The 25,454-nt window shown below is 40.3% G+C and overlaps 1 protein-coding gene across 1 annotated transcript; it reads right to left on the reverse strand.

The window, feature by feature from the left end:
- Window positions 1-1,413: 1,413 nt before the first annotated feature.
- Window positions 1,414-20,921, reverse strand: LOC107820026 (extra-large guanine nucleotide-binding protein 3). Its single transcript, XM_016646231.2, has 8 exons — window positions 19,519-20,921; window positions 19,296-19,433; window positions 16,644-16,748; window positions 16,383-16,562; window positions 4,768-4,918; window positions 3,591-3,838; window positions 3,184-3,356; window positions 1,414-2,318 (listed from the first exon to the last, which is right to left on the reverse strand). The coding sequence occupies exons 1-8, from the start codon at window positions 20,461-20,463 to the stop codon at window positions 1,721-1,723; spliced, it is 2,538 nt and encodes an 845-aa protein (XP_016501717.1). The 5' UTR covers window positions 20,464-20,921; the 3' UTR covers window positions 1,414-1,720.
- Window positions 20,922-25,454: the final 4,533 nt, after the last annotated feature.

The following is a 25,454-nucleotide window of genomic DNA, read 5'->3' on the forward strand; positions in this document are numbered from 1 at the left end:
TATGAGACTCAAAGTGGATAACTATCTTTTACTCCCGGCCACTTTAATTATTTTTTTAATTTTTCAGGAATTCACCTTTTAGTATTAATTAATAATAAAATTGACCATATTAATCTTTACTATTCCTTTAATTTGTTCATTAAAAATATGACAAATACATCCTAAACTCTTAATTCCAAGAACAGCCTTAATTCCAAGAACTTTGAAAAAAAAGAAGTTAATTCCTTCTTGACATCTGAAAAAATCAAATATTGTAAACAAAAAAAGGGCCAAAAAATCAATTAAAGTGGACAAGAGGGAGTACTTATTACTAAGTATTTGGTATTGGAGCAACTTAGTCAAAATCACAAAAGGCTAATATCCACTCAGCTTAAATGGTGCATTAATTGATTCATAATCAATAACCTTCTCAAATCCACTAAGCTTTTATGTGGTGCACTTTACAATTTTAGAATCAATAACCACCTAATATACACAGCAGTTTTAGGTGTGCAAAAGTTTCTTTGTACATGTTTAGGTTGAATTATTTTCACCTAGTTCTATTAGCATCTCTAATTATCATCTCACAGTTGACTGGTATATGAAATCTATTGTTTATACTAATAATAATTAACTATTTATTAAATATTACTTCTAACCAATTCATCATTCGCGGACAACCTGGCAAGAAAATGAAGAAAGAAAAGAAGAAGAGAAAAAGACTTGCTAAAAAGGTCGGAAGCAATTATTTTTAGTGTTTTGAAGACAACATGCACACTGATTGTCGCACAACCATTTATGATTATTTAGGACTCTGCCTCACACAGACCATATTCTGCCTTTAAAATTCATACAAAAAATATTAGCACCTTTTGGAGGGAAAATTCAGAAAAGCTTGATTTTTAGCTGGTAATCGAAAACTAACCTCAGTTTCAAGACCACTCGAAATTTTGCCATTTTTTCATGTAAAGATAAAATCTAAACAAAAATATCCTTAAAAATTCAGGAAAATTCCAGCAAATATACCGGAGTTCGGATTTTTTACATATGAGACTCCAACATAATGTTATAGAATTCCAACATAATGTGCTAGAAGTTTATACGCAGGAGCTCCATAATCCAGTATATTATGCTGGAACTTTCCGTATTTCAACTTAGATATCGTTGTCCATATTTTATTTTCGCATAAAATGATTGTTTTTTTAATGATTTTGCAAACGCTGGTTGTTTTTCGAATAGCAGTCTGAAAACTAGCTAGCCCATGCTATTTTCACCCTTTTGTAGATATAGCCTTCCTGCAACCAAAATCTTTCGTGAATGTCATACCATTCCAATTCAAGATTGGTGGGGGGGATTCGTTATAATAATCTACTAAAACAAAAAGATATTCACTCTCATATCGAGCATACATATCCGAAGCTTCTCAGGGGGAAATTACAGCAAAGAAAGACTCATATAATTGGTATCCTGCTCATGTTACTACAAGCAAAGCTACTTTTACAACAGACAGATGAGGTAGAAGGCTGGTAATAAGCATTTATTATCAACATTTCACTGCCATCTAAGAATAAATACTTGGATGGCACAGCAATATAACCCAAGATAATCACTCACTTGAAACACCATTTCTGTAAAAACCACGAAAAGGCGATGGTGAAAAAAAATTAGATTCAACTTATTACCATATTACATCCCTCTTTCTTTGTCCTATCTACAGTATCAACATACGTCTAAATTATTTTCACTCCTGCCGGATGAATGGAGACGAGCTAATATCGGTTGTACTGTAAAATGAATCTTCTGCTCCAACATAGTAGGTCTCTTCTTTTTCCTCGTCCCACTTCACGACCTCCCTTATATACTTGAATGCCTCATCTACAGTTATTCTGTCCCTTGCCCGAGCTTGCCACACAAATAGCTTTCTACCGGTTAGGGAAGCATAGAGGTCTTTGAACTTCATGGCTACATAGTAATATGCTTGGTGAGCGAGCGACTGGCTATTATTATGAGGTCTCAGTGGACTGAAATCAGTGAACCATTCACAAGCGCCCAATGGCACACAGTTGAGCTTCTCCTCGAACAGATCATACTTGTTCAATATTAAAACAAATGGGGTCTCTTTGAAACAGGGATGCCTGACCATTGTTTCAAAAAGTTCTCGGTAATGCATCATCTTGTTCTGAAGTAGTGTACCACTACCACTGTCCTCTGGAGCAACCCACATCTGATCATAATCACTAAGGGCAACACAGAATACTACGACACGAACATCTTCAAACATCTCCACCCACTTGCATCCTTCATTCATTCCCTTGGCATTTAGTCTAATTAGCTGGTACCTGTTCGAATAAAAACATAATTACCAACGTAACGGCAAGCAAAGATAAGCATAACTTGTGGAAGTACACTCATATCATATTGAAGAGCTTTTACTCCATTAAAATATTTTCAGTTATAGTTATGATGCTGATTAATATTTTAGTCTATGTCCCTAGACTTGAATAGACTATTACACACGTGGATGTATGCACCATCAGTGTACTGTTCTTGGTGTAGATGAAAATTTTTGGCTCCGTGCAAAGAACACATGTTTGTCCAATCCGAATGAAACCAGTATGTGAAGGCAATGTGAAAGATCTGGGACTATAGAAGACGTTCCAGTGAATTGCTCTTTTCTTCCTAACACGCTGTCGAAGGATAACCCCAGAAAGTTTCCACCTCCTTCATTTTACATAAAAAATATGTCCTTAAGCCAGATATATTTCTTTTCTTTTTGTTAGGGAGGAGCGAAGGACCTCTTTGGTAAATCAACAGTCTCCTCCTGGATATCTTAAGAACCTAACCAGCATATTTTGGTGTAAGCACCTATCTAACACAAAAGAGCATCCTAATTTGAGCAACTACTGCCCTAACCTTCCAAACGACCTTTTGACGCCTTGTTTCCCATTCATCGAAGCACGTGTAAGTTGTTAATCATATGATTTACACAAACTATATTTAGTGAAATACTGAATCAGCACAGGTTAACACCAATAAACGCAAATGTATTTTTTCATCATTAGGTCAATTTATATAAATATAAATCGAGTGGCCATCAAACTTCGGATCAGAATACAGTACCTCCAGAGAATTCCACACAAATATTGAACAAAAAACTACTGAATAGTAGCTTCAAGGCCAACAAATACAAATATCAATGGGTACCTGGTGAGAGGGGGAGGAGGAGCATCCAGATTGTCTCCATAGGTTTCAGACATTGGGCTACGATCATCCAATTGGAACTCCATAAATGCCAACCCATTCCCTTGGGTAACTCCTTCTGCATACAGAATGTCTTGCTCCGAAGGTTCATACTCATTGCTCGATACCTCAACAGCCTAAAAAGAGACTAGTTAAATATCCATTTTTACCTTCCACAACGATGAGCATTAGTCAGATTAAAACTCAACTATAAATCAAGAAAAAAAAAAAGTGGGATCAACTAGATAATTGAACAACACCATTGCCCATAAACCTCCGATGCAGTTGGTAAAAGTATGTTGATGGACTAAACTCAATACATGGACTATATTGGACAGCTTGGTTCAAGAAACAAGTTATATGCAAAATACCTTGCCCAAGAAGTAATCCGCCACACCTGGAAGAAAATGAAGCTCATTCTTCCTCTTGTATGTTTCCTGTATAGCAGGATCTTTCCAGACCTCTTCAACCAACGGAGCATATTCACGCGTAGCTGCAGGGAAGAAAGCATCCAAATCTCCGGTTGCTATAATATCCAGTAGCCAATCTGAGAAATTCTTCAACCTTGGATTTAAGGAATAGACACACTGGGTGTTTTCCGCAGATTCTGTCTCACTACCTATAAAATTGAAATCAGTTAGTGAAGTGCATCCACTTGCTCTTTTGACAACCGCCAATAGTGGACAACTGGAAACAAAACATCCCACCCTAATTTACAGAAGCATATGTTAAACCTTAAGAAACTGTTATGCAGTATTTACTTTCCATGTGAGATATAACGGTCTTTCAATTTGACAAGAAATGGAAGGAGTATTAATAACTAAATATGTACCAGTTAGCTGAACTCCTTGAAGATTATTTTCTTAGGAAAAACTTCATCAAGAATAGACAAGAACTACAGCAGAAAGGCGCAAGCACACAGCAAAGGATCATTTTTAGTTAAAATTGGAACGAAGGGATTGACAAGAAATCATAGAGCACCTAAGCTATCACATCTGAAATGACAACTACGTAAGCTGCATTTATGGAAAAGCAAGGCAAGGCAAAATATTCTCAGAGTGAAGACAATTTTAAACAGGTCCTGACAAATACAAAAATAATTTACCTCCCAATACTACGATGTCTATGCAATTACAGCTAATTCCCTCATTCCGAGGAGATCTGAAAGAAATGCAAGCATAATTGGGGAGTAGACAGACATATGGGTTTTTGGGATGTCCGAAACCACTGAATGAAAACCTTAATACACAAGACACATATCAATCCAACTAAATTTCATTTTTAACGAACTTTTTAGAATACATCTGTTGGGCAGATTCGACTATTGATAGATGAAGCTTGAGCATACTGCAATTAGTTAAGAGGAGGTAAGAGCTCCACTTTTGGCACAAATTGGCATTAGTGGGAATGGAGTTCAAAAACGTGCAGGGGAGGAGCCAAAGCTGCAAGTCCAGCTGATGACTGGCAGTCTACCCCATCTAGAGCAACTCCTTCGTTAATTAGCAGTGCACCTTTTTATCAATACTTTCAGGATATATTTTAAAGTACCTTCAGCTTTTATTGTTGATAAAGCCTCCTCCTCAAAGCGCTCCCTTCCATCAAGGAGAATGCTCAGATACTTGTAAATATTGCTTTGAATCATCAACTTGATGTCCTGGATTTCTTCAGCAGTAAACTTGTTCCCATACAAAAATTTCGCCTACACATTAAGGTTATAGACAGAAGCAAATGAGTACACACAAATGATAGACAGCAGCGGGTGCACCACCAAACACTTAACAACAACAATGACCTAGTAAAATCCCACTAGTGGGGTCTGGGGAGGGTAGTGTGTACGCAGACCTTACCCCTACCCCGAAGGAGTAGAGAGGCTGTTTTCGAATGACCCTCGGCTCAAGAAGACAAAAAGAGACAATATCAGTACCACCACAAAAATCATAGGAAAAATAACAACATGAAAACCAGAAGATAGATGCAAAGCAAAAGCGATAGCTAGTAAATAGATCCGGCACTATGAGAAACGAAAGAGTAGTAAGACAAAACACTACAACTAGCTATCGTAGACAAAAACCCTACCAGACTAGCCTCACAAAGGTACGAAGTAAGGCAAAACTCAACTACCTCCTAACGCACAACCCTAATACTCGACCTCCACAGCTTCATATCAAACACTTAAATGGTAAAGAAAAGCAAGCATTTCATCTCACATTCAGAATGCAATAATAAGCTATATGACAGAGCAGGAAGGGAGCAAAGGGCAAAGCAGTGGAGGTGAAGAAAAAGAATATCGCATACACGCATGCAAGTACATGGTCCCCTCAATACATCATCATCAGATCTGACACTCTGTGATGACCCAAAAGGTCATCACTTGTTTTAGAAATAAATTCTGCGTTCCGAGACCTTAAAAACCTCTTTTAGCATAACCTCGATTTGCGTGCGCAGTCCAGGTGCATAGCCGGAAAGCCATTATGTGAAAATCTGTGAAAAATGATGAATTTTGACTTTAAAAATGAATTTAAGTTAACTTCGGTCAACATTTTGGGTAAACGGACCCGGACCCGTGATTTGACGGTCCCGGAGGGTCCGTAGGAAAATAGGACTTGGGCGTATGCCCGGAATCGAATTTCGAGGTCCCAAGCTCGAGAAATGAATTTTTAAAGAAAATTATTTTCTGGAATTATTTATGAGTTTTGGAAATGAAATGTGTTTAAAATTTGATGGTATCGGGTCCGTATTATGGTTCCGGAGCCCGGTACAGGTCTTATATGTGGTTTAAGTCGAGTATGTGAAATTTGGTAAGAAACGGACTTGAAATGACGTGAATTGGACCGTATTTGAGAAAAATTGGAAAATTTGAAGTTCTTAAGTGATTTCATGATTTGATGCTAAATTCATAGTTGTTGATGTTATTTTGGCGATTTGATCGCACGAGTAATGTCATGGGCGGCTTTTCAGCCGTGCCCCATGACCCCTTGGGCACGCCCCGTGGCGTCCTAGCAAGCCTTCCAATGCCTAGCGCCACGGACGACCCCGTGGTCTTGGCCGCGCCAAGTGACAAGCGCGCATGTGCCTCTGTCGCCCCACCGATATCCCTCGCCAACGCTCAACCGTAGGCAGATGCCAACAGCGCCGCGCGCGCAGACCCTGATGCCAAAGACTATGCTGCTGACAACGGACTTGTTTCTGCCTTATAACAAACTAAGTCTTTTTCATTGTAAATATAGAGTAGTTTTATTCCATGTACTTCCATTATGTTTCTCTAGCTTAATCATGTCTAGTCTTGTAGCTTTGGATTATTTTTTTAAGCATTATTAGGGGGATCAAGCAATCAAACTTTCTAGCAAGCAAACAATTCTCTGTACTGGTGTCTCTCCCCCTCGACACCGCGTTGCCTTTCTGTAATAGCTTTCATTAATGCAATCAAGCTTTCTTTCATTCTCAATTCTCATTCCTGTTCTCTCAATTGCTCTTGGACATTGGTTTTCCCGTACGGCACTGACAATCTAGTCTAGCGTACGGAGGGGACCTCAGTTGGCGGACAGCAACTGCACTGACATCAGTTGCTTAGCCTTACGTCGCCCTTCCAAGGAATCTCAGGAAGGCGCCGCGTAACAGTTGGTATCAGAGCCTAGGCTCGACATCGGACGAAGGAACGCATTGCCATTACCACCATTTCTGATCATGGTGAATCATGGGAACCGCATTGCGGCCCTTGAACAGACGGTTGACGGATTACTGCCCATCATGGATACGGTGCCTGAACTAAGAACCAGCCTAGGGCAAAGGTTGGACGACCTGGACCGCAGGGTGCTCCAGGCTGAAGTTGACATAGAAAACATCAGTCGTGACTCCGAGGGAGACCGGCAAACGGCAGCCACAGAGGCAGCCGAAATTTTTGGCAAATTCGAGGGACTCCAACAGGAGCGTGCCGAGGATTTAGCTTACAGGGCACAAGAGGCAGACAGGGTGACTGCCATGCAACAAACTATTGACGACTTGACAGACAAGCTCAATGTCGTCAATGCTGCTTTACATGGCCTACTGCGAGGCGGTGGAAACCAGATCGGGGGCGCTGCAAACCCCATTTCCGCGACGCAAAAACTGAAAATTCCTGAGCCAAAGCCATACAGTGGAGCTAGGAATGCCAAGGAAGTGGAGAACTTCATCTTTGATGTCGAACAATATTTCAATGTTGTTGGGGGCCTAGAAGAAGCTAAGAAGGTAGCAACTGCTGCCATGTATCTTCAGGGTGATGCTAAACTCTGGTGGCGGGTGAAATACGAAGCCATCAAGGCCAGTGAAGATACTCTCGAAACATGGGCAGAACTGAAGGCATCCATACGCCTACAGTTCTTCCCCGAAAATGTTGAATACAATTCAATGAGAAAGCTAAGGGAGCTCCGCCATACCAAATCCGTGCGGGACTACGTGCGGGAATTCTCCGTGCTCATGCTAAGCATACGCGACATGGGGGACAAAGACAAGCTCTTCACTTTTCTAGAAGAGCTGAAACCTTATGCCCGTATGGAGCTACAAAGACAACGGGTAGATACCCTGCCCAAGGCGATCCAAGCAGCTGAATGCCTTGGGGACTATCAAATGAAAGCTCGGAAGGATAGGCCTCAGCCGCCTGCCCAAGCGGGATTCAAAGGGGGCCAGTTTAGCAATGGTGGCCCTAGCAGAAGTGGGGGAGATCGGGGCTCAACCAAACCTAAGGCCCCCTCCACAGGCAGCAACAGTGTTGCTTCTAACAACAATGATCGGGGGAGGAAGCCTCCTTCAGGATGCCGTCATTGCGGCGGACCACATTGGAACAATGAGTGCCCACATGCACAGATGAACGCCCATCAGACTTTTGATGATGGGACCGATGACGACTCAGACGATGCGGATCAGACTGAACCAGCAGGTGCCTTCAATGCAATTGTTGGCTCCATTTCTAAGGCATTAGCAGAGACTAGCGCTGGTATCCGTAAGAAGAAGGACTCATGTTCAGTCACCAAGAAAGGGAAAAAGAAGGCGGATGATTAGACTCCTCTTAAGCACGAGAGGACCTTAATGTTCGTTGAGATGAAGGTGAATGGCAAGCCCATTCGGGCCATGGTAGACACGGGTGCTACCCACAACTACTTAGCCTCGACTCAGGTGGAGCGCCTTGGTCTAGTTGTAGGGAAAGGTAGAGGCCGTGTCAAGGCTATCAACTCACCTCCCCAGCCAGTGGGTGGAATAGCCAAAGAAGTACCGGTGAAGCTTGGCCCTTACGAAGGAAAATTCAACCTGCGCGTGGTGATCATAGATGACTTCGAGTTGATAGTTGGATTGGAATTCCTGAGGCAAACCAACACCATGCCTGTACCGTATGCTGACATGTTACTGATGATGGGAGCAAACGGGACCAAGCCCTGCATTATCCCGTGCCTGCCCATGAAGATGGCCGTTGAAAACATCTCGGCCTTGCAGTTGAAAAAGGGGGTCAAAAGAAATGAACCCACGTTCCTGGCAACCCTCTGCATCGAAGATGTAGAACGCTCCTCGGATCCCATTCCTGAACCCGTGAAGAAGCTACTACTAGAGTTTGAAGATGTCATGCCACAAGACATGCCAAAGCGAGTACCGCCTAGGCGCATTGTGGACCATGAAATTGAGCTGGTGCCGGGCGCGAAGCCACCCGCCCGGGCGCCTTACAGAATGTCACAACCCGAACTCACCGAACTTCGGAGACAATTGACGGAAATGCTAGACACAGGGATTATTGTGCCCTCCAAATCCCCATACGGGTCCCCTATGCTATTCCAAAAGAAACATGATGGTAATCTACGACTCTGTGTGGACTATCGGGCTCTAAACAAAATTACTGTGAAGAACAAGTACCCTATTCCGCTAATGGCAGACTTGTTCGATAGACTGGGTGGTGCGACGGTGTTCACCAAAATAGACCTGAAGACAGGTTATTGGCAAGTTTGGATTGCAGAGGGTGATGAGCACAAGACGACCTGTGTGACAAGATATGGGTCGTACGATTTCCTGGTTATGCCATTCGGCTTGACTAACGCCCCAGCTACGTTTTGCACTTTGATGAACCAAGTCTTCCGAGAGTACATTGATGAATTCGTGGTGGTCTACTTGGATGACATTGTGGTATATAGCCAAACATTGGAGGAACACCTGATGCACTTGCGGAAGGTCCTAGCTCGATTGCGGGAGCATGAACTATATGCGAAGCTATCTAAGTGCTCCTTTGCTCAAAAGCAAATTGACTTCCTCGGACATGTCATCGAGGAAGGGCGGATCAAGATGGACCAGCAGAAGATTCAGGCAATCACAGATTGGCCGCCGCCTAAGGATATCCACGCCTTGAGGGCGTTCCTTGGTCTATGCAATTTCTATCGGCGATTTGTGAAAAACTACTCCCTCATTGCAGTACCATTGACAGAACTCCTCAAGAAGGTCACGCATTGGGAATGGGGACCCAAGCGAGCGGAGGCCTTCAACGCATTAAAAGCGGCTATGTCTAGTAGCCCCGTCTTGGCCCTTCCTGATCTGGCCAAGCCATTCAATGTACAAACAGATGCATCTGACTATGCCCTCGGTGGAGTCCTGCTACAAGAAGGGCATCCTGTAGCGTACGAGAGTCGGAAGCTGAAAGATGCAGAGCGGCGCTATGCCGCCCATGAGAAAGAATTATTGGCTGTCGTCCACTGCTTGCGCATGTGGAGGCACTATCTGTTGGGGACCCCGTTCGTGGTCAAGACAGACAACACAACTGTTAGCCATTTCATGACCCAGCCGAAGTTGAATGGTCGACAGGACAGGTGGCAGGAACTCCTAGCTGAATTCCACTTCAACCTGGAGTACCGAAGTGGGAAGACCAATCATGTTGTTGATGCGCTCAGTCGGAGAGCTGATCTAGCATCGGTGTGCCTACTCGCCACCCTAAGGGGGAGCGAAGTAGCCACCTCCATCAAGGACCAGATACAGGATTTACTCATCAAAGATCCTGCTGCACAGTATTTGGTTGATTTGGTAGGACAGGGCAAGACTCGCCAGTTCTACATGGAAGATGGTTTTCTGAAAGTGAAAGGGAACCGACTTTATATTCCTAAAGGAGGAGATCTACGAAGGACTCTTCTGGCTGAATGTCATGATACTCTGTGGGCCGGCCATCGCGGTGAAGAACGCACCATGGCGTTACTTCGCCGTGCATATTATTGGCCTCAAATGGCCGATGACGTTGCTCAGTATGTGAAGACTTGTCTAGTATGCCAGAAGGACAAGTCAGACCGCTTGACACAGGCGGGACTCTTGGAACCACTAGCTGTCCCAAAGAGACCTTGGGAAAGTGTTTCCCTGGATTTCATCACCGGATTGCCCAAGGTCGGAGATCTAACAACTATCTTGGTTGTGGTAGATCGGTTTTCCAAGTATGCTACCTTTATTGCTGCCCCACAATATATATCAGCAGAAGATACAGCTCAACTCTTCTTCTCTCATATCGTCAAATATTGGGGCCTGCCCAAAGACATTGTTAGTGATCGTGACTCACGCTTCACTAGTAACTTTTGGACCCAACTCTTTAAGTGCCTTGGGTCGAAGCTGAGTCACAGCTCAAGTTTTCATCCGCAATCTGATGGCCAGACGGAGCGGTTCAATGGTATGTTGGAGGAATATCTCCGTCATTTTGTAACCGGATCGCAGAAGAATTGGGTGAAGCTTCTGGATGCTGCTCAACTGTGTTTCAATTTACAAAAGAGCTCTAGTACAAACAAAAACGCTTTTAAAATTGTTACCGGACAGCAACCGCTACTCCCACACACAGTCAATGCACCAAATATGTCTAAATCTCCTCGAGCTGCTAGCTTCTCTAAAGAGTGGAAGCAAAATTTGGAGATAGTGTGGAGCTATCTTGTCAAGGCTCAAAAGCGGATGAAGAGGCATGCTGATCAGAATTGTCGCTTTGTTGAATACCAAGTAGGAGACAAAGTGATGGTCAAAATTCCAAAGCGGTACTTATTTGCAGGGGTCCATGACCCTCGCCTATTGCAAAAATACATTGGACCCTTGTCCATTGAAAGGCGCATTGGGAAAGTTGCATACCGGGTGGATACCCCAGCTTGGTGGAAAATTCATCATGTCTTCCATGTCAGCCTCCTGAAACCTTTTCGGGAAGACACGGAGGATCCTTCAAGGAGCTAGCTCACAATACCCAATATTCGAGGGCCCAATTCAACCGGGAAAAGGCGTGTTGAAGCTATCCTTGATGATAGAGTGATTCATGCCTCAAGGAAAGATCACCAAGAGTTCTTGGTGAAATGGCAGGGCTGTGATGCAGAGGAGAACACTTGGGAGAGGGGAACAAACCTCAAAGCCTACAAGAGCCTAATTGAAGATTATCTTGCAAGTAAGGCGCCGAGGACGTCGCCAACTCAGGTGGGGGAGAATGTCATAGGCGGCTTTTCAGTCGTGCCCCATGACCCCTTGGGCGCACCCCGTGGCGTCCTAGCAAGCCTTCCAATGCCTAGCGCCACGGACGGCCCCGTGGTCTTGGCCGCGCCAAGTGACAAGCGCGCATGTGCCTCTGTCACCCCACCGATATCCCTCGCCAACGCCCAACCGCAGGCAGATGCCAACAGCGCCGCGCGCGCAGACCCTGATGCCAAAGACTATGCTGCTGACAACGGACTTGTTTCTGCCTTATAACAAACTAAGTCTTTTTCATTGTAAATATAGAGTAGTTTTATTCCATGTACTTCCATTATGTTTCTCTAGCTTAATCATGTCTAGTCTTGTAGCTTTGGATTATTTTTTTAAGCATTATTAGGGGGATCAAGCAATCAAACTTTCTAGCAAGCAAACAATTCTCTGTACTGGTGTCTCTCCCCCTCGACACCGCGTTGCCTTTCTGTAATAGCTTTCATTAATGCAATCAAGCTTTCTTTCATTCTCAATTCTCATTCCTGTTCTCTCAATTGCTCTTGACATTGGTTTTCCCGTACGGCACTGACAATCTAGTCTAGCGTACGGAGGGGACCTCAGTTGGCGGACATCAACTGCACTGACATCAGTTGCTTAGCCTTACGTCGCCCTTCCAAGGAATCTCAGGAAGGCGCCGCGTAACAGTAAGTCCGTAGGGTGTTTTTGAGGTAGTGTGCATGTTTGGTTTGGAGCCCCGAGGGTTCGGGTGAGTTTTGGATAAGCGTCAGAGTGTTTTTGGACTTAGAAATCTGGTATTTCTGTTGTTGCTGGTGTCTAAGTTTTTAACTCTATGCGATGCGTGGTAACCCTCGCGAACGCAGAGCACAAATTGGGAGGAGGGCAGGTTTGCACTATGTGAACGCATAGACCTGGGTGCGAACGCGAAGCTTTGGGAATTTACTTTACGCGAACGCACCGGGTCAGTCGCGAACGCATAGAGTAGGAAGGGGCCTGGGGGCTGGGTAGTTTTAACCCTATGCGAACGCGACCCCTAGCTCGCGAACGCGTAGGTTAAGAGAGTCAAACCTATGCGATCGCATAGGCTTGTTCGCGATCGCGTAGTGTATTTTTGCCCAGTCATTTAAAACAGTAACAGAAACGGGATTTAACAAAAATTTCATAACTTCTTCTTCCAAACTCCAAATTGGGCGATTTCTGAAAGAGAACTTCACCACAAATCCATAGGTATGTAATCTTAGACTCATTTTCTTCAATTTCCATTAGCACCCATTAGATTTCTAGGCCTAAATCATGTTCTTAAGGGTAGAAAATTTGGGATTTTGGTAGAGTTAGGACTTTTTGTATTATTGGGATTTAGACCTCGTTATGGGGTCGGATTTGAAACTAATTACATATTCGGGCTCGTGGGTGAATGGGTGATCGGGTTTTGGTCCGAACCTCGTGTTCTGACCATGCGGACCTGGGGTCGATTTTTGACTTTTTGGGAAGAATGATAGGAAATCTACAATTAAGCATTGGAATTGAATTGTTTAGCATTTATTGATGTTATTAAGTCTATTATGTCTAGATACAATTGATTTGGAGCCAAATTCAAAAGGAAAAGCAGTGTTAGAGGCTTGAGTTGGCCGTGGAAGTTCGAGGTAAGTGTTTGGTCTAACCTTAGCTTGAGGGATTAGGAGTCGTGTCTTATTTGCTACGTGTTAACTATGGAGTACGATGTATAGACATGGTGACGAGTATCTATACGTCGGTGTCAAGCATGCCCGTGAGTCTTGTATTGTAATTGTTATGACTCTGTTGTGGTTTATTGCACTTCATATGAGGATTATCATTATTGTTCCCTTGCCGGGATGTTATTATCATTATTATTCCTTTGTCGGGATGGTTGTTTTGATATTATTGTTCCCTTGTTGGGATGTTGTTATATTGTTATTGTTCCCTTGCCGGGATTCTTTTATGATTGGTGCTGATAAATGAAATGGGAGCGGGTTACACGCCTGCAACGGTAATATATGAAATGGGAGCGGGTTGCACGCCTGCAACGGTAGTATATGAAATAGGAGCGGGTTGCACGCCTGCAACGATATCATATGAAATGGGATCGGGTTGCACGCCTGCAACGGTATTACATGTGTACCTGTTCTTCTATTTCCTTATTTTGCTGGTAATTGATTTATGGCATTCCTTATGTTTCTCTACTGTCGTTCTGTTGTTACCTGTTACTCCCCCGCAGCATGTTTCCCCCGCCCAACTTTAGTTATAATTATCTGTTTCTATTTCCGTTGTATATGATTTAACTGCACAAGTTTATTTGGTAGTTTGGTCCTAGCCTCGTCACTACTTCGCCGAGGTTAGGCTAGGCACTTACCAGCACATGGGGTTGGTTGTGCTGATACTACACTTTGCATTGTGTGCAGATACTGATATCGGAGCGTTTGGACCGCAGTGAGGGTGCTGTCTTCAGTCCACACAGGCGACCTGAGGTAGTCCTGCAGACGTCCGCGGGCCTTGGCGTCTCCTCCTATCTTTTCTCTTGTTTTTATTTATTCAGAGACAGACTTTTGTATTTCATTCAGACCTTGTTTGTAGCATTCTAAGACTGTCTGTGAAGTTGTGCCTCCAGTTCTGGGTAGTCTTGTTTAAACAGTTATATTGGATATACTTAGTAGTTTTATTGTTTTTCTTCCGCTTGTCTTAAATTCCGTTGTCTTTAAATTATTGCTCATAATTGCTAAAGGATTAAAATGGGAATAAAAGGGTAAATTGATCAAGCAGTCGGCTTGCCTAGCTCACATTAGTAGGCGCCATCACGACTCCCGAGTGCGGGAAATCCGGGTCGTGACACACTCCTTCCCTTCCACATTAAGTAAGCATTTCTGCTTTCCTCTAGCCTTAAATAATGTCTTTTTAAATAAAAACAAAAGATTAAAATTATTTCGTACTACATCCAAATTTTCATGATCTCACATTTTTATACTTCTCAGTAAAGCCTCTTACTTCAATCCAATATAGTTTCAATTATGGTTCCTGTTCAGACGCATAAAGAACTAAATTTGGATTTGGCTGTACAAGCACTCTGTAGGAGCTGCTGCATTACTTTTGAGATAAATATCATTTCTATGGTTAAAGCTGAAATGTGAATAGATTTTGTCTTTCATGCATATCGAAATTGAGACTGAAATAAACGCAGTCCAGCAATAAAACAAGATACCAACCTAAGGTCTTCGAAGAACAAACAGAGTCTATCTATAACCGGAAACCTCATGCAAGCACACTAACAGAGCTCAGGAACGCTACCAAACACACATAGGTGGGCTACTGTGCTTTCTTCAAAAGACGTGCGCAGCCCACACTACTTACTGCTTTCACATCAACTCCCCCCCCCCCCCAACCCCCCACCCCAAAAAAAAAACAACAAAAACAAAAAAGCCAATAGTTAATCAGATCATAATAGTAAACAAAATCCAGTGATTGGCCAGAAGAGCTTACTAACATTCTTCTTCAGATAAGAAATTTTAAACCACACCATTTGTATTTCTTTCCTTTTCCCCTTTACTAGTAACAACAAAAATTAAATCATGCACTCAATAGTTTATTTCCATAAGGGGAGGAAGAGGCTCCAATCTCGGGACTTCCAGCCACATTTTTCACAGTAAATGAAGGAATTCACCCATTCATTTTGAGCCTTAGTTTCTTGCCACAAGTGTTTTTACTAATCAAGCATTAAAGGAAAAAATTTCTGGCGATTTTGAACATATATTAGGGAGGGTTCCAGAGATGTATTCAACATTCGAACATCTGGTACTCAATACGCGTTCAGAATAAAAGAACAGAATCATCCACTGTGCAGTGCTCCACAAGACAAAGTTTCTTCCCTTATTGTGAAGGATTCATGCCCAAGAAAACCGTCATGGAAAATGCGGATAGCACTCCAATTATAGCATTGTATTATAGTTCACCATGTTCTAATACAATCAACCAAACACATGACTAAGTAGAAATCTAGCTCATAATCCACATATTACTAAATCCAGATATTACAAATCTTTTTTATCTGCTAAACCCTACCCCTCCCCCAGAAACCCCTTATCCAGGAAACGAGCGATGATTTTTCCCACTTGGCTCTATTGGTGATTCAAACCCCCAATCTTATGACTTGAGGTGGAGAGCCCTTACCACTGGCTATCTCTCTCTTGTCAATCCTCATATTTCAATGTAACCCATATAATGTTATGACTACCAAATGGCCCCATCTGTACCTCGTTTATCATGACTAATCAATGGTGACCTTTAACCAGAATATGATAGGACACTGAAGTTTCTTGTTGTTATAGTCAGTCATCTAATTTAAGTCATAAGCAGTGCCATACAGCACAGAAGATAACTCAGCTGCAATATATCAATCAATCAATCACCAAGCCTCAAATTGATTTGGTAACTGAGCTGCAATATGATGCTAGAAAATTTTCTGGCAGCAAAATGAAATACAGTGGATGCTAGCAAATTCAAGTCCATAGAACAAATGAATAAATCAACAGGCAACTGAACAAGCTATACTGCAGATATTTGAAAACAGTTACATTATGCAGAGAGAAGATAAAACCTCCAAGGAAAAATGTCATAGAGATCTGACCTATATATAGAAGCTTGGATTTAACTTGTTCAAAAATTAATCAAGAAAAATGGAACCTCTTTTCCTGAAAAAGGAAGTGCTGCAAAGCTAATACCTGTTTGAAAATAGTGCTTGTTCCAGAGCCTTCAAGCCCAAGCAAAAGTAGCTTTTGAACCCTTTTCTGCTCTAAGTAATTTGGAACAGTAGTATAATTGCTAGGCTCGTCTCTCTGTCCATAGGGCTGACCATGCGGTACAGGCAATGAAAACAGAGAGCAAACAAACCGTGTTGATGCCTGCATGTCAATATAAATAAAAGATATTAGAGCAAAAACTTTGCCGACTAACATCGTCGAAACTGTACCCTATGTTGCTACCTTTTCCCAGATGTTGCCCCGGATATTGTTTTGTCCTTCTTCCTCGTAACGACCATCATCATATACCCAAAAGTGAGTGTCACGAGGGCATTGCACATTTGCAAACTGAAATGAACCCAATGTCAGGACTCATTGTAAATAAAAGGAGTTTCATTCTATGATTCTAAGAAGATAATCTTTTTACAGAAAGGTGAATCCAAGGCCCTTAAGATGAATGCTATTACAACGTATGTACTAGTTGTCAAGCAAATGATATCATCTCTGCGACTAAATTGATGGTGAGTTAGTATGGATTAGGCTTTTAAGAACATGGATAGAGCCCGTTTGGCTTAGCTGATATAAAGTAGCTGATAAGCATTAAGTGCTGAAAAGTACTTTTAAGTGCCGAAGCTGATTTAAAAATTAAGTAGTTGCGTATTTGGATAAAAGTGTTGAAACTGATAATAAGCAGCTGAGTATTTGGCAGAAAATACTGATAAGCACATTTTTTTGCTAAAGTGACTTAAATGCCCTTAAAGTTATTTATATTAATAAAAATGTGACTTTTACAAGATTTTGGATACCAAATTGAGTCAAGTATAAAATAATTTATTTCTGTTTTTACTTAATACAAATTTAATTAGATAAGATCATTTTTTATGAATTTAAACGAATTTATGATAAGCTAAAATACACTCATAAGCTATAATATAATAATTAATATATTCGGCACTTTGTTAAAAACTTATGCATCAAGTACATCAGTCCTTTGCTAAAAACTTATACATCTACCAGGTTCCTTTTAATAACACGGGGATAACAAATTTTTTAAAATAAAGAAGATGAACGAATTAAGAGTTTCTAAACTAGAAAGCTTTCACATGCCTTCGACGTACGGAAGAGCTTCAAAACTTGATTGTTTCTTGAGGTTGACAGCAGAGTTGTTGGTTTCGAGAAAAGTCTATGAAGGTAAAAGAATGAAGGTAGAGAGAGGGTTAGGGTTTTATTTCTATAAGGGTATTTCAAAAATTACGAAATAATATTAGGGATAGAGTAGTAAAAACTTTGGTCAAACCTAAAGTGCTTATAAACTGAAAAATAATAAGTTGGGGGTGACCAACTTATGACTTATTTTGGCTTATAAGCACTTGACTTATACGCACTTTTAATTTTACCAAAAGCGTAGATAAGCCAAAAATGACTTATAAGCTGGTTTGACCAGCTTATAAACTTAGTCAAACACCCTCTATGACTAGATTGAGGGCATCAATTTTTGCTGATGCCTATTTTCATTCAAGTTTCCCTATGTGAAAGAAGAAAAGAGGCTGTCACAGAGCGGAAATAGGTGGTTACACCTTTTCCTTCTCAATAGGTAGCTGTTTCAAACAGGCTGCAAATAATGGTACTTAGGTTAATCCATTGGCTTTTGACAGATGTGGTGCGTGGAGCTGTTCTGTGAATTAGCAACTACTGTGGAGATATTTTCGTTAGATTCTGGATCATTAAGTTATTTAAGAGAGAGAGAGAGAGAGGCTTTGGTTTACCACAATGGCAAAACTCATAAATACTTTAAATCTTCTCTTCAGATACTTCAGACTTTTCTTTAGATGCTGGATCATTTTGAACCAAGCCTAACTGTAATTTCTGAACCACCTAAGTTCTCTATGCAATAACGAAAAGCCGAGATGATCGATTGTGTTGCCGTGATTGACAAGGAAAGATTCATTTTGGAAATTTCCAGACTTTCAACATGATTCACCGGGATATTTGAGATTCTATTATTTTAGAGAAAAAAGAAGTTCAAGGGAATAATAGGAGTGCTTGAAAAAAGGTTAAAGGCAAATCCATTTTGTTTCCTTTTGTGAGAAGGTACATGGAAGTCTGTATAGATCCAGATTTGTAGAATGACAATCAGTCAAATAACTAGCTCGGATAGTTAAAAGCAAAATACAAGCTTGAAGCTTTCTATGTTAATTAATGCACTGGCTCTAGAAAACGACAACAGTTATAATCCACTAATATAAGGCAAAAGTCTTTCTTTTCACAATCATCTAAGCTGAAAGACAAGACACTCAGAGCTATAAATGATTTATTGGACGTACATTATTTACTTCCTACATAAGTGGGCAGAGCAGAAAGAAATGATTGTAGCAACAATAGATTGAGAAAAATATATACATTGAATAAACGAAAGCTGTAAAATTTAAGGCATCTCCATGTGCGACAAATTTAAGAGAAGAATAGGGAAGTATGACTCACCACTATCAACAAGGAAACCTCATTTCATTAACAAATGAACAATAAAGAATCTAATACCTATAAATGCTTACATGGACGGACGTTATTAATAGCTACCATCAGCCAAATTCCCTAATAGTTAGATAGATTAAGAGGACGGGACAAAACACATAATTGGAGCATAAATATGGAAGCAAAAATTAATCCAGCCTCAATGCTGGGTGGAATAATGCCACAAAAGTTATGGAAACTCAATATTACACTAAAGAATGGGACGTATCCTTCACCGCATTCAAACATACAAGCTGTCATGACCACATAAAGACAGGCTAGTGATAGGAAATGTGGATAACAACGGATCTAGAGTTAAATCTATTGCCTTACATATTTGCTCTGACATATGCGCTATTTAGTTGGGGAAAAAAAAGAACAAACCTTGAGCACTCTGAGTTCACGTTTTGTAATCTCTCGACCATTAATGTAAACCTGAGTATTTCCACTGCTGGCACGAGCACTAAGTTTTCCCGTAAAATTCAGGTTTGAACTAACAACTCTGTCTGGTTTTTCTCCTTCCTGTTTAATTAAGTCAAAAACTATATTAGGACTCTTCCTTCTGACATAAGGAAGAAATAAAAAAGAATGAGATTGTTTGTTTTACCTTTCCCCATAGTCCAGATTCCTTATCATACCAATACCTCCCAGGCTTCAACTTGTGAGGAGGTAAAGGGCAGCCAAAGAGTTCTGCCATCTCATCGGGCTTCAAAGGAGATCCGTTGACAATCAGCTGCTCAGGTCGGAGCTGATTAGCAGCACATTCTTTTTCTGCTTTCATTATCTGCTTGACTTCCAAAGGACTAAGCAAACGTGATAATACTCTAGAATGTTTACCAAGTTTGGACCTCTTCGACTCGTCAATTGGCTGGCCAATGCAACTTACACATTTCCGCCCTTCAGGCATTGAACCCATTGCTCTGAGCACACAATTGCTACAATACTTTGCATCACAAACGAAGCACGACTCTTTACTCTCCCACTTCCCTTTTCCACACCTATAACAGACTCTTGACTTCTTTTTCTTCTTTGAAACTCCAACATATTCTGGAAAGACTTGGTTCTCAATTTCCACCACTTTTCTTTCAGATCTATCGACTGTATTGAAGGTGACTACCGGGGCTCTTCTCCCTGAATGCCTTGCAGCATTCCCCTGGTGATTCAGCACTGAACCCGGGGATGCCGAGGGGGAACCTGAAGAAGAATCAGGGTCCTGCAAGACAGACACCTGGGACTCGGAACTATTCGACAATCTAGGACTCTGACTAGGGGGACTTGTTACACCAGCAATACGAGATACTGGCAAAGGAATAGGTTCTATAACGGGGGCAACATCACGACTCACTGATCTTCTTCTTGATTCTGAAAGAGGTGATGCTGTCGGAATTCCACCAGAATTGACATCAAGGGGCTCTACTTTAGGAACCTCATATGACAACAGAGGGCCAGTATACTCACTGGCTATGGAGTATTCCATATTAGCCCCATCAACTCCTGGTGGAAGCATTCTCCTCACCATCTCCCTCCAATCCTCTCCCTCATTTTTCTCCATTTCTCTCACCCACCAAAAGATTCAATCTGTTTCCTGCTTTACACTCAATTGCTTATCACTACTTACAATTTCTTGATACTAACATTCATCTGGGAAACAAAAACCTCTTAACTCAAACCAAGATTTGCCCGCAAAAGGCCCTTTTCAGCAAAGTCACAAAAGCCCTCAATTTGGAAAGATTCAATTGCTCCTGCTGATCAAAGCTTTGAAATCTGAAAATTCAACAGTCCAAAGCACAAAGTTTTCAACCCAAACAAATCCAAAAGGCTGACAAATACATGTTAGAGAGAGAGAGAGGGGGAAAATAAAACAAAGTTGGCAGCTTGAAATGGGAATCAACAATTTTGAAGGTTGGAGTGTTCCAAAGTTTCAGAGTCAAACTAAAACAAAGCTAATCCTAAGCTCCCAACTTGCTTTGAGACAGTTTCAACTTTCAACCAAAACACATGTACACCCACACAGAGATAAATTAATGTTTAAAAAAAAGGGTCTTTCTTTAGAAATGACAAGAAAAAAGTAAAAAGGAAGAAAATGTTATAAATGTAATAAAATAAAAGTAATGCAGTAAAATGTAAATAAGAAGAGATAGAAAGAAGGGAGAAGTGTTTTCTTCTTTCACTTTGGTGTATTTTTTCATTGCAATTACATTGCCTTTTACTAGCATAAAAGTAAAGATGATGGACATAAAGTAGGAAATTTAATCTTTAAGTTATTCACAACATGAGCATCCAATGTAGCATCCAATGTAATATCCAAAGTAGTATCCAATGTACAAACTATTCATAATACTCCCCCTTGGATGTCCATGTAAGATAACGTGCCTCATTAAAAACTTACAAAAAAATATTGGGATGTACATAGTTATTTATAATATGCATTACTTGCTGCCTCATTAAAAACCTTACCTGGAAAACCCAGTAGGACAAAACCTTGGTTAAGGAAAAGAGTGCAGCGTGTAGTTACTCCCCCTGATGAAAAATCACTTTTAATGTCTCGAAGACGACGCATTTCAATCTTATATATCAGCTTTTCAAATATTGAGGTTGGTAACGCCTTAATGAACAGATCAGCCAAATTATCACTTGAACGAACTTGTTGTACATCTATTTCACCATTCTTCTGAAGATTATGAGTGAAAAAGAATTTCGGTGAAATGTGTTTTGTTCTATCTCCTTTGATATATCCTCCTTTCAATTGAGTTATGCATGCAACATTGTCTTCATACAATATTGTTGGAATATTCTCTTTCGAAGAAAGACCACATGTTTGCTAAATGTGTTGAGTTATAGATCTTAACCAAACGCATTCTCGACTTGCTTCGTGAATGGCTATTATCTCTGCATGATTTGAAGAGGTAGCAACCATAGTTTGTTTTGTCGAACGCCATGATATGGCTGTACCTCCACTTGTAAATAAATAGCCTATCTGAGATCGACCTTTGTGTGGATCAGACAAATATCCTGCATCTGCATAACCAATCAATAATGGCTTGGATTCATTTGAATAAAATAAACCCATATCAATGGTCCCTTGGAGGTATCTGAATATATGTTTAATACCATTTCAGTGTCTTTGTGTTGGCGAAGTATTAAATCTTGCTAATAAGCTTACTGAGAAAGCTATATCTGGTCGGGAATTATTGGCAAGATACATTAATGCCCCAATTGCACTAAGATATGATACTTCGGCACCAAGAAGCTCTTCATCATTTTCATGAGGTCGGAATGGATCTTTCTTTATATCAAGTGATCTCACAACCATCGGGGTACTCAATGGATGTGCTTTATCCATATAGAATCGCTTTAAAATCTTTTCGGTGTATGTTGATTGATGGACAAATATTCCATCTTTCATATACTCAATTTGTAGACCAAGATAAAATTTTGTCTTTCCAAGATCTTTCATTTCAAATTCTTTCTTCAAACAATCTACTATTTTTGGAAGCTCCCCAGGAGTTCCAATGATATTTAAATCATCAACATACACGGCGATTATAACAAATTCAGATCCAGACCTTTTTATAAAGACACAAGGACAAATTGGATCATTCTTGTACCATTCTTTCAACAGGTATTCACTCAGGCGATTGTACCCCATACGACCTGATTGTTTCAATCCGTATAAAGATTTCTGAAGCTTTATTGAACAAGTTTCTCGAAAACTTTTATATGCTTCTGGCACTTTAAATCCCTCAGGTACTTTCATAAAAATTTCGTTGTCTAATGATCCATACAAATAGGTTGTAACAACATCCATTAGATGCATATCAAGTTTTTCTTGCACTGCCATATTTATGAGATACCTGAAGGTGATAGCATCCACTACAGGAGAATATGTCTCTATATAATCAATTCCAGGTCTTTGGGAAAACCCTTATGTCACAAGTCGCGCTTTATATCTAACGACTTCATTTTTATCATTTCGTTTTCGCACAAAAACTCATTTATACCCTACTGGCTTTATGCCTTCAGGTGTTCGAACTATGGGTCCGAAGACTTCACATTTTCCAAGTGAAGTTAACTCTGCCTGGATAGTGTCTTTCCATTTTGGCCAATCATTTCTCTATCTACATTCATTGACAGATTTTGGTTCAAGATCATCATCTTGTTGCATTATTTCAACAGCAACATTATAAGCAAAAAATTTATCGATAACAATATTATTTCGGTTCCATCTTTTCCCGGTTGAGACGTAACTTATTGATATCTCTTCATTTTCATTATTTTCAGGTACCTAGACCTCTCCTAAGGTCTTATCATTTGTTACGTCTTGGGGCTCTTCTTGAGCCACTACCTCTGTGTTATTTTCACTTTGATCACTTGCTCCTTTTCTTCTTCGAGGATTTTTATCTTTAGAACCGATTGGTCTACCACGTTTCAAGCATGGCTTAGACTCATTTGCTTTAATTAATTATCCTTCCGGGATATCAACTCGAATTGGGGCATTAGCAGCTGGAATATGTGACTTAGTCACCCTTGGTAAGTTAGTGAATGCATCTGGCAATTGATTTGCAATATTTTGTAAATGAATAATCTTTTGAATCTCTTGTTCACATTGATTTGTTCGAGGATCTAAATGAGACAGTGATAATGCATTCCAATCTATCTTCTTTTTCAGCTGCTTATTTTCTCCCTCTAATGTTGGATATACTGATTCATCAAAATGGCAATCAAAAAATCTTGTCGTAAATAAATCTCCAGTCATCGGCTCTAGATATTTTATAATAGAAGGAGATTCATATCCAACATATATCCCCAACCTTCTTTGAAGACCCATCTTTGTGCGTTTTGGTGGAGCAATTGGAACATATATCGCACAACCAAAGATCCTAAGATGGGAAATATTTGGCTCCTGACTAAAAGCCAATTGCAATGGGGAGACTTTATGATAACTTGTGGGCCTTATCCGTACAAGTGTTGCTGCATGCAAAATAGCATGACCCCATACTGAAATGGTAAGTTTTGTTCTCATAAGCATTGGTCTAGCAATTAATTGGAGGCGTTTGATCAATGATTCTGCTAGACCATTTTATGTATGAACATGAGCAACCGGATGCTCAATTGTTATCCCAGTTGAAATACAATAATCATTAAAGGCTTGGGATGTAAACTCACCAGCATTATCAAGACAAATTGTCTTAATTGCATAATCTGGAAATTGTGCTCTTAGCTTTATTATTTGAGCCAACAATCTCGCAAATGCAATATTGCAAGTTGATAGTAAGCACACATGTGACCATCTTGTAGATGCATCTACCAAAACCATATAATATTTGAATGGTCCACATGGAGGGTAAATGGGCCCACATATATCACCCTGTATACGTTCCAGAAATGCAGGGGATTCCATCCTAACTTTAATAGTTGATGGTGTAATAATTAATTTTCCTTGAGAACATGCAGCACAAGAGAATTCCTTAAATTGAAGAATCTTCTGATTCTTCATTGCATGTCCATGTGAGTTCTCAATTATTTTACGCATCATATTAGAACCAGGATGGCCCAACTGGTCATGCCAAATAATAATATGATCTTGATTAGTAAACTTCTCGTTTACTATGGCATGTGTTTCAATCCTGCTAATACTTGTGTAGTATAAGCCAGAGGAAAGAGCAGTTAACATTTCAAGCACATATTTCTTACTGGACATTATTGTAGTAATATAAAGATATTCAATCTTTTCATCATTTGTAGTCTCAATATAATAGCCATTTTGGCGAATATCTTTGAAACTTAATAAGTTTCTTTGAGATTTACTACAATATAGTGCTTCATCAATAGCCAAATTTATTCCTCCTGGTAATAATAAATTGGCTCTTCCAGAACCTTCAATTAATCTTGTACTACCGGATATTGTATTAACATTCGCTTCTTTCATTACCAAATAAGAGAAATATCTCTTATCTTTTAAAATAGTGTGTGTTGTAGCACTATCCAGAAGACATATATCATCTTTATTAATCTTGAGTCCAACTGAAGACTGGGGAATTTTCATATTCTTCATAAAAAAAACAAATAATACATCATAAGAAATATGAAAGACAAGCGGAAAAAAACATTAAGAAATACATTAGGAATGTAGAAACTAGCAACACATGATGCATTAGGAAAATACACTCAAGAAAAATAAACTAGTTGCAAACATAAAAATAACAACTTTTATAGCTTCATTCCCCAGTAAGATGATTAGTTCTTCAGTCAATATCCTCAAAGAAGTCTCCAACTTCTAAATGAGTAATATTTGTTAGGCCTTCAAAATCATCATCTTTATATGCAAGATGTGCCTTAGAATCATATTTATTTGAGGGACCTGCTTCATCATCATTATTTTGAAAGGTCAAGTGTGCCTCCACATTATTTTCTTTTTTCTTGAGGGAGGCTTGATAAAGTTTGATAAAATGTTCTGGCGTACGACAAATGCGTGCCCAATGGCCTCTCATACCACATCGGTGACACATACTAGCTTTACCTTTTGAATGATTAATTTGAGAA

The sequence above is a fragment of the Nicotiana tabacum genome, chromosome 1 (assembly GCF_000715075.1).
Source record: "Nicotiana tabacum cultivar K326 chromosome 1, ASM71507v2, whole genome shotgun sequence".
Classification (NCBI taxonomy): Eukaryota; Viridiplantae; Streptophyta; class Magnoliopsida; order Solanales; family Solanaceae; genus Nicotiana; species Nicotiana tabacum.

What these genes read in the sequence shown, in the direction of transcription:
- LOC107820026 (XM_016646231.2), bottom strand. Translation starts at nt 20,463, where the DNA reads ATGGAGAAAAATGAGGGAGAGGATTGGAGGGAGATGGTGAGGAGAATG. An exon ending in CGGATTACTTCTTGGGCAAG is followed by an intron (nt 3,357 to 3,590) that starts GTATTTTGCATA and finishes GTCTCTTTTTAG; the next exon opens with GCTGTTGAGGTATCGAGCAA. An exon ending in CCTCCTCCCCCTCTCACCAG is followed by an intron (nt 2,319 to 3,183) that starts GTACCCATTGAT and finishes TTATTCGAACAG; the next exon opens with GTACCAGCTAATTAGACTAA.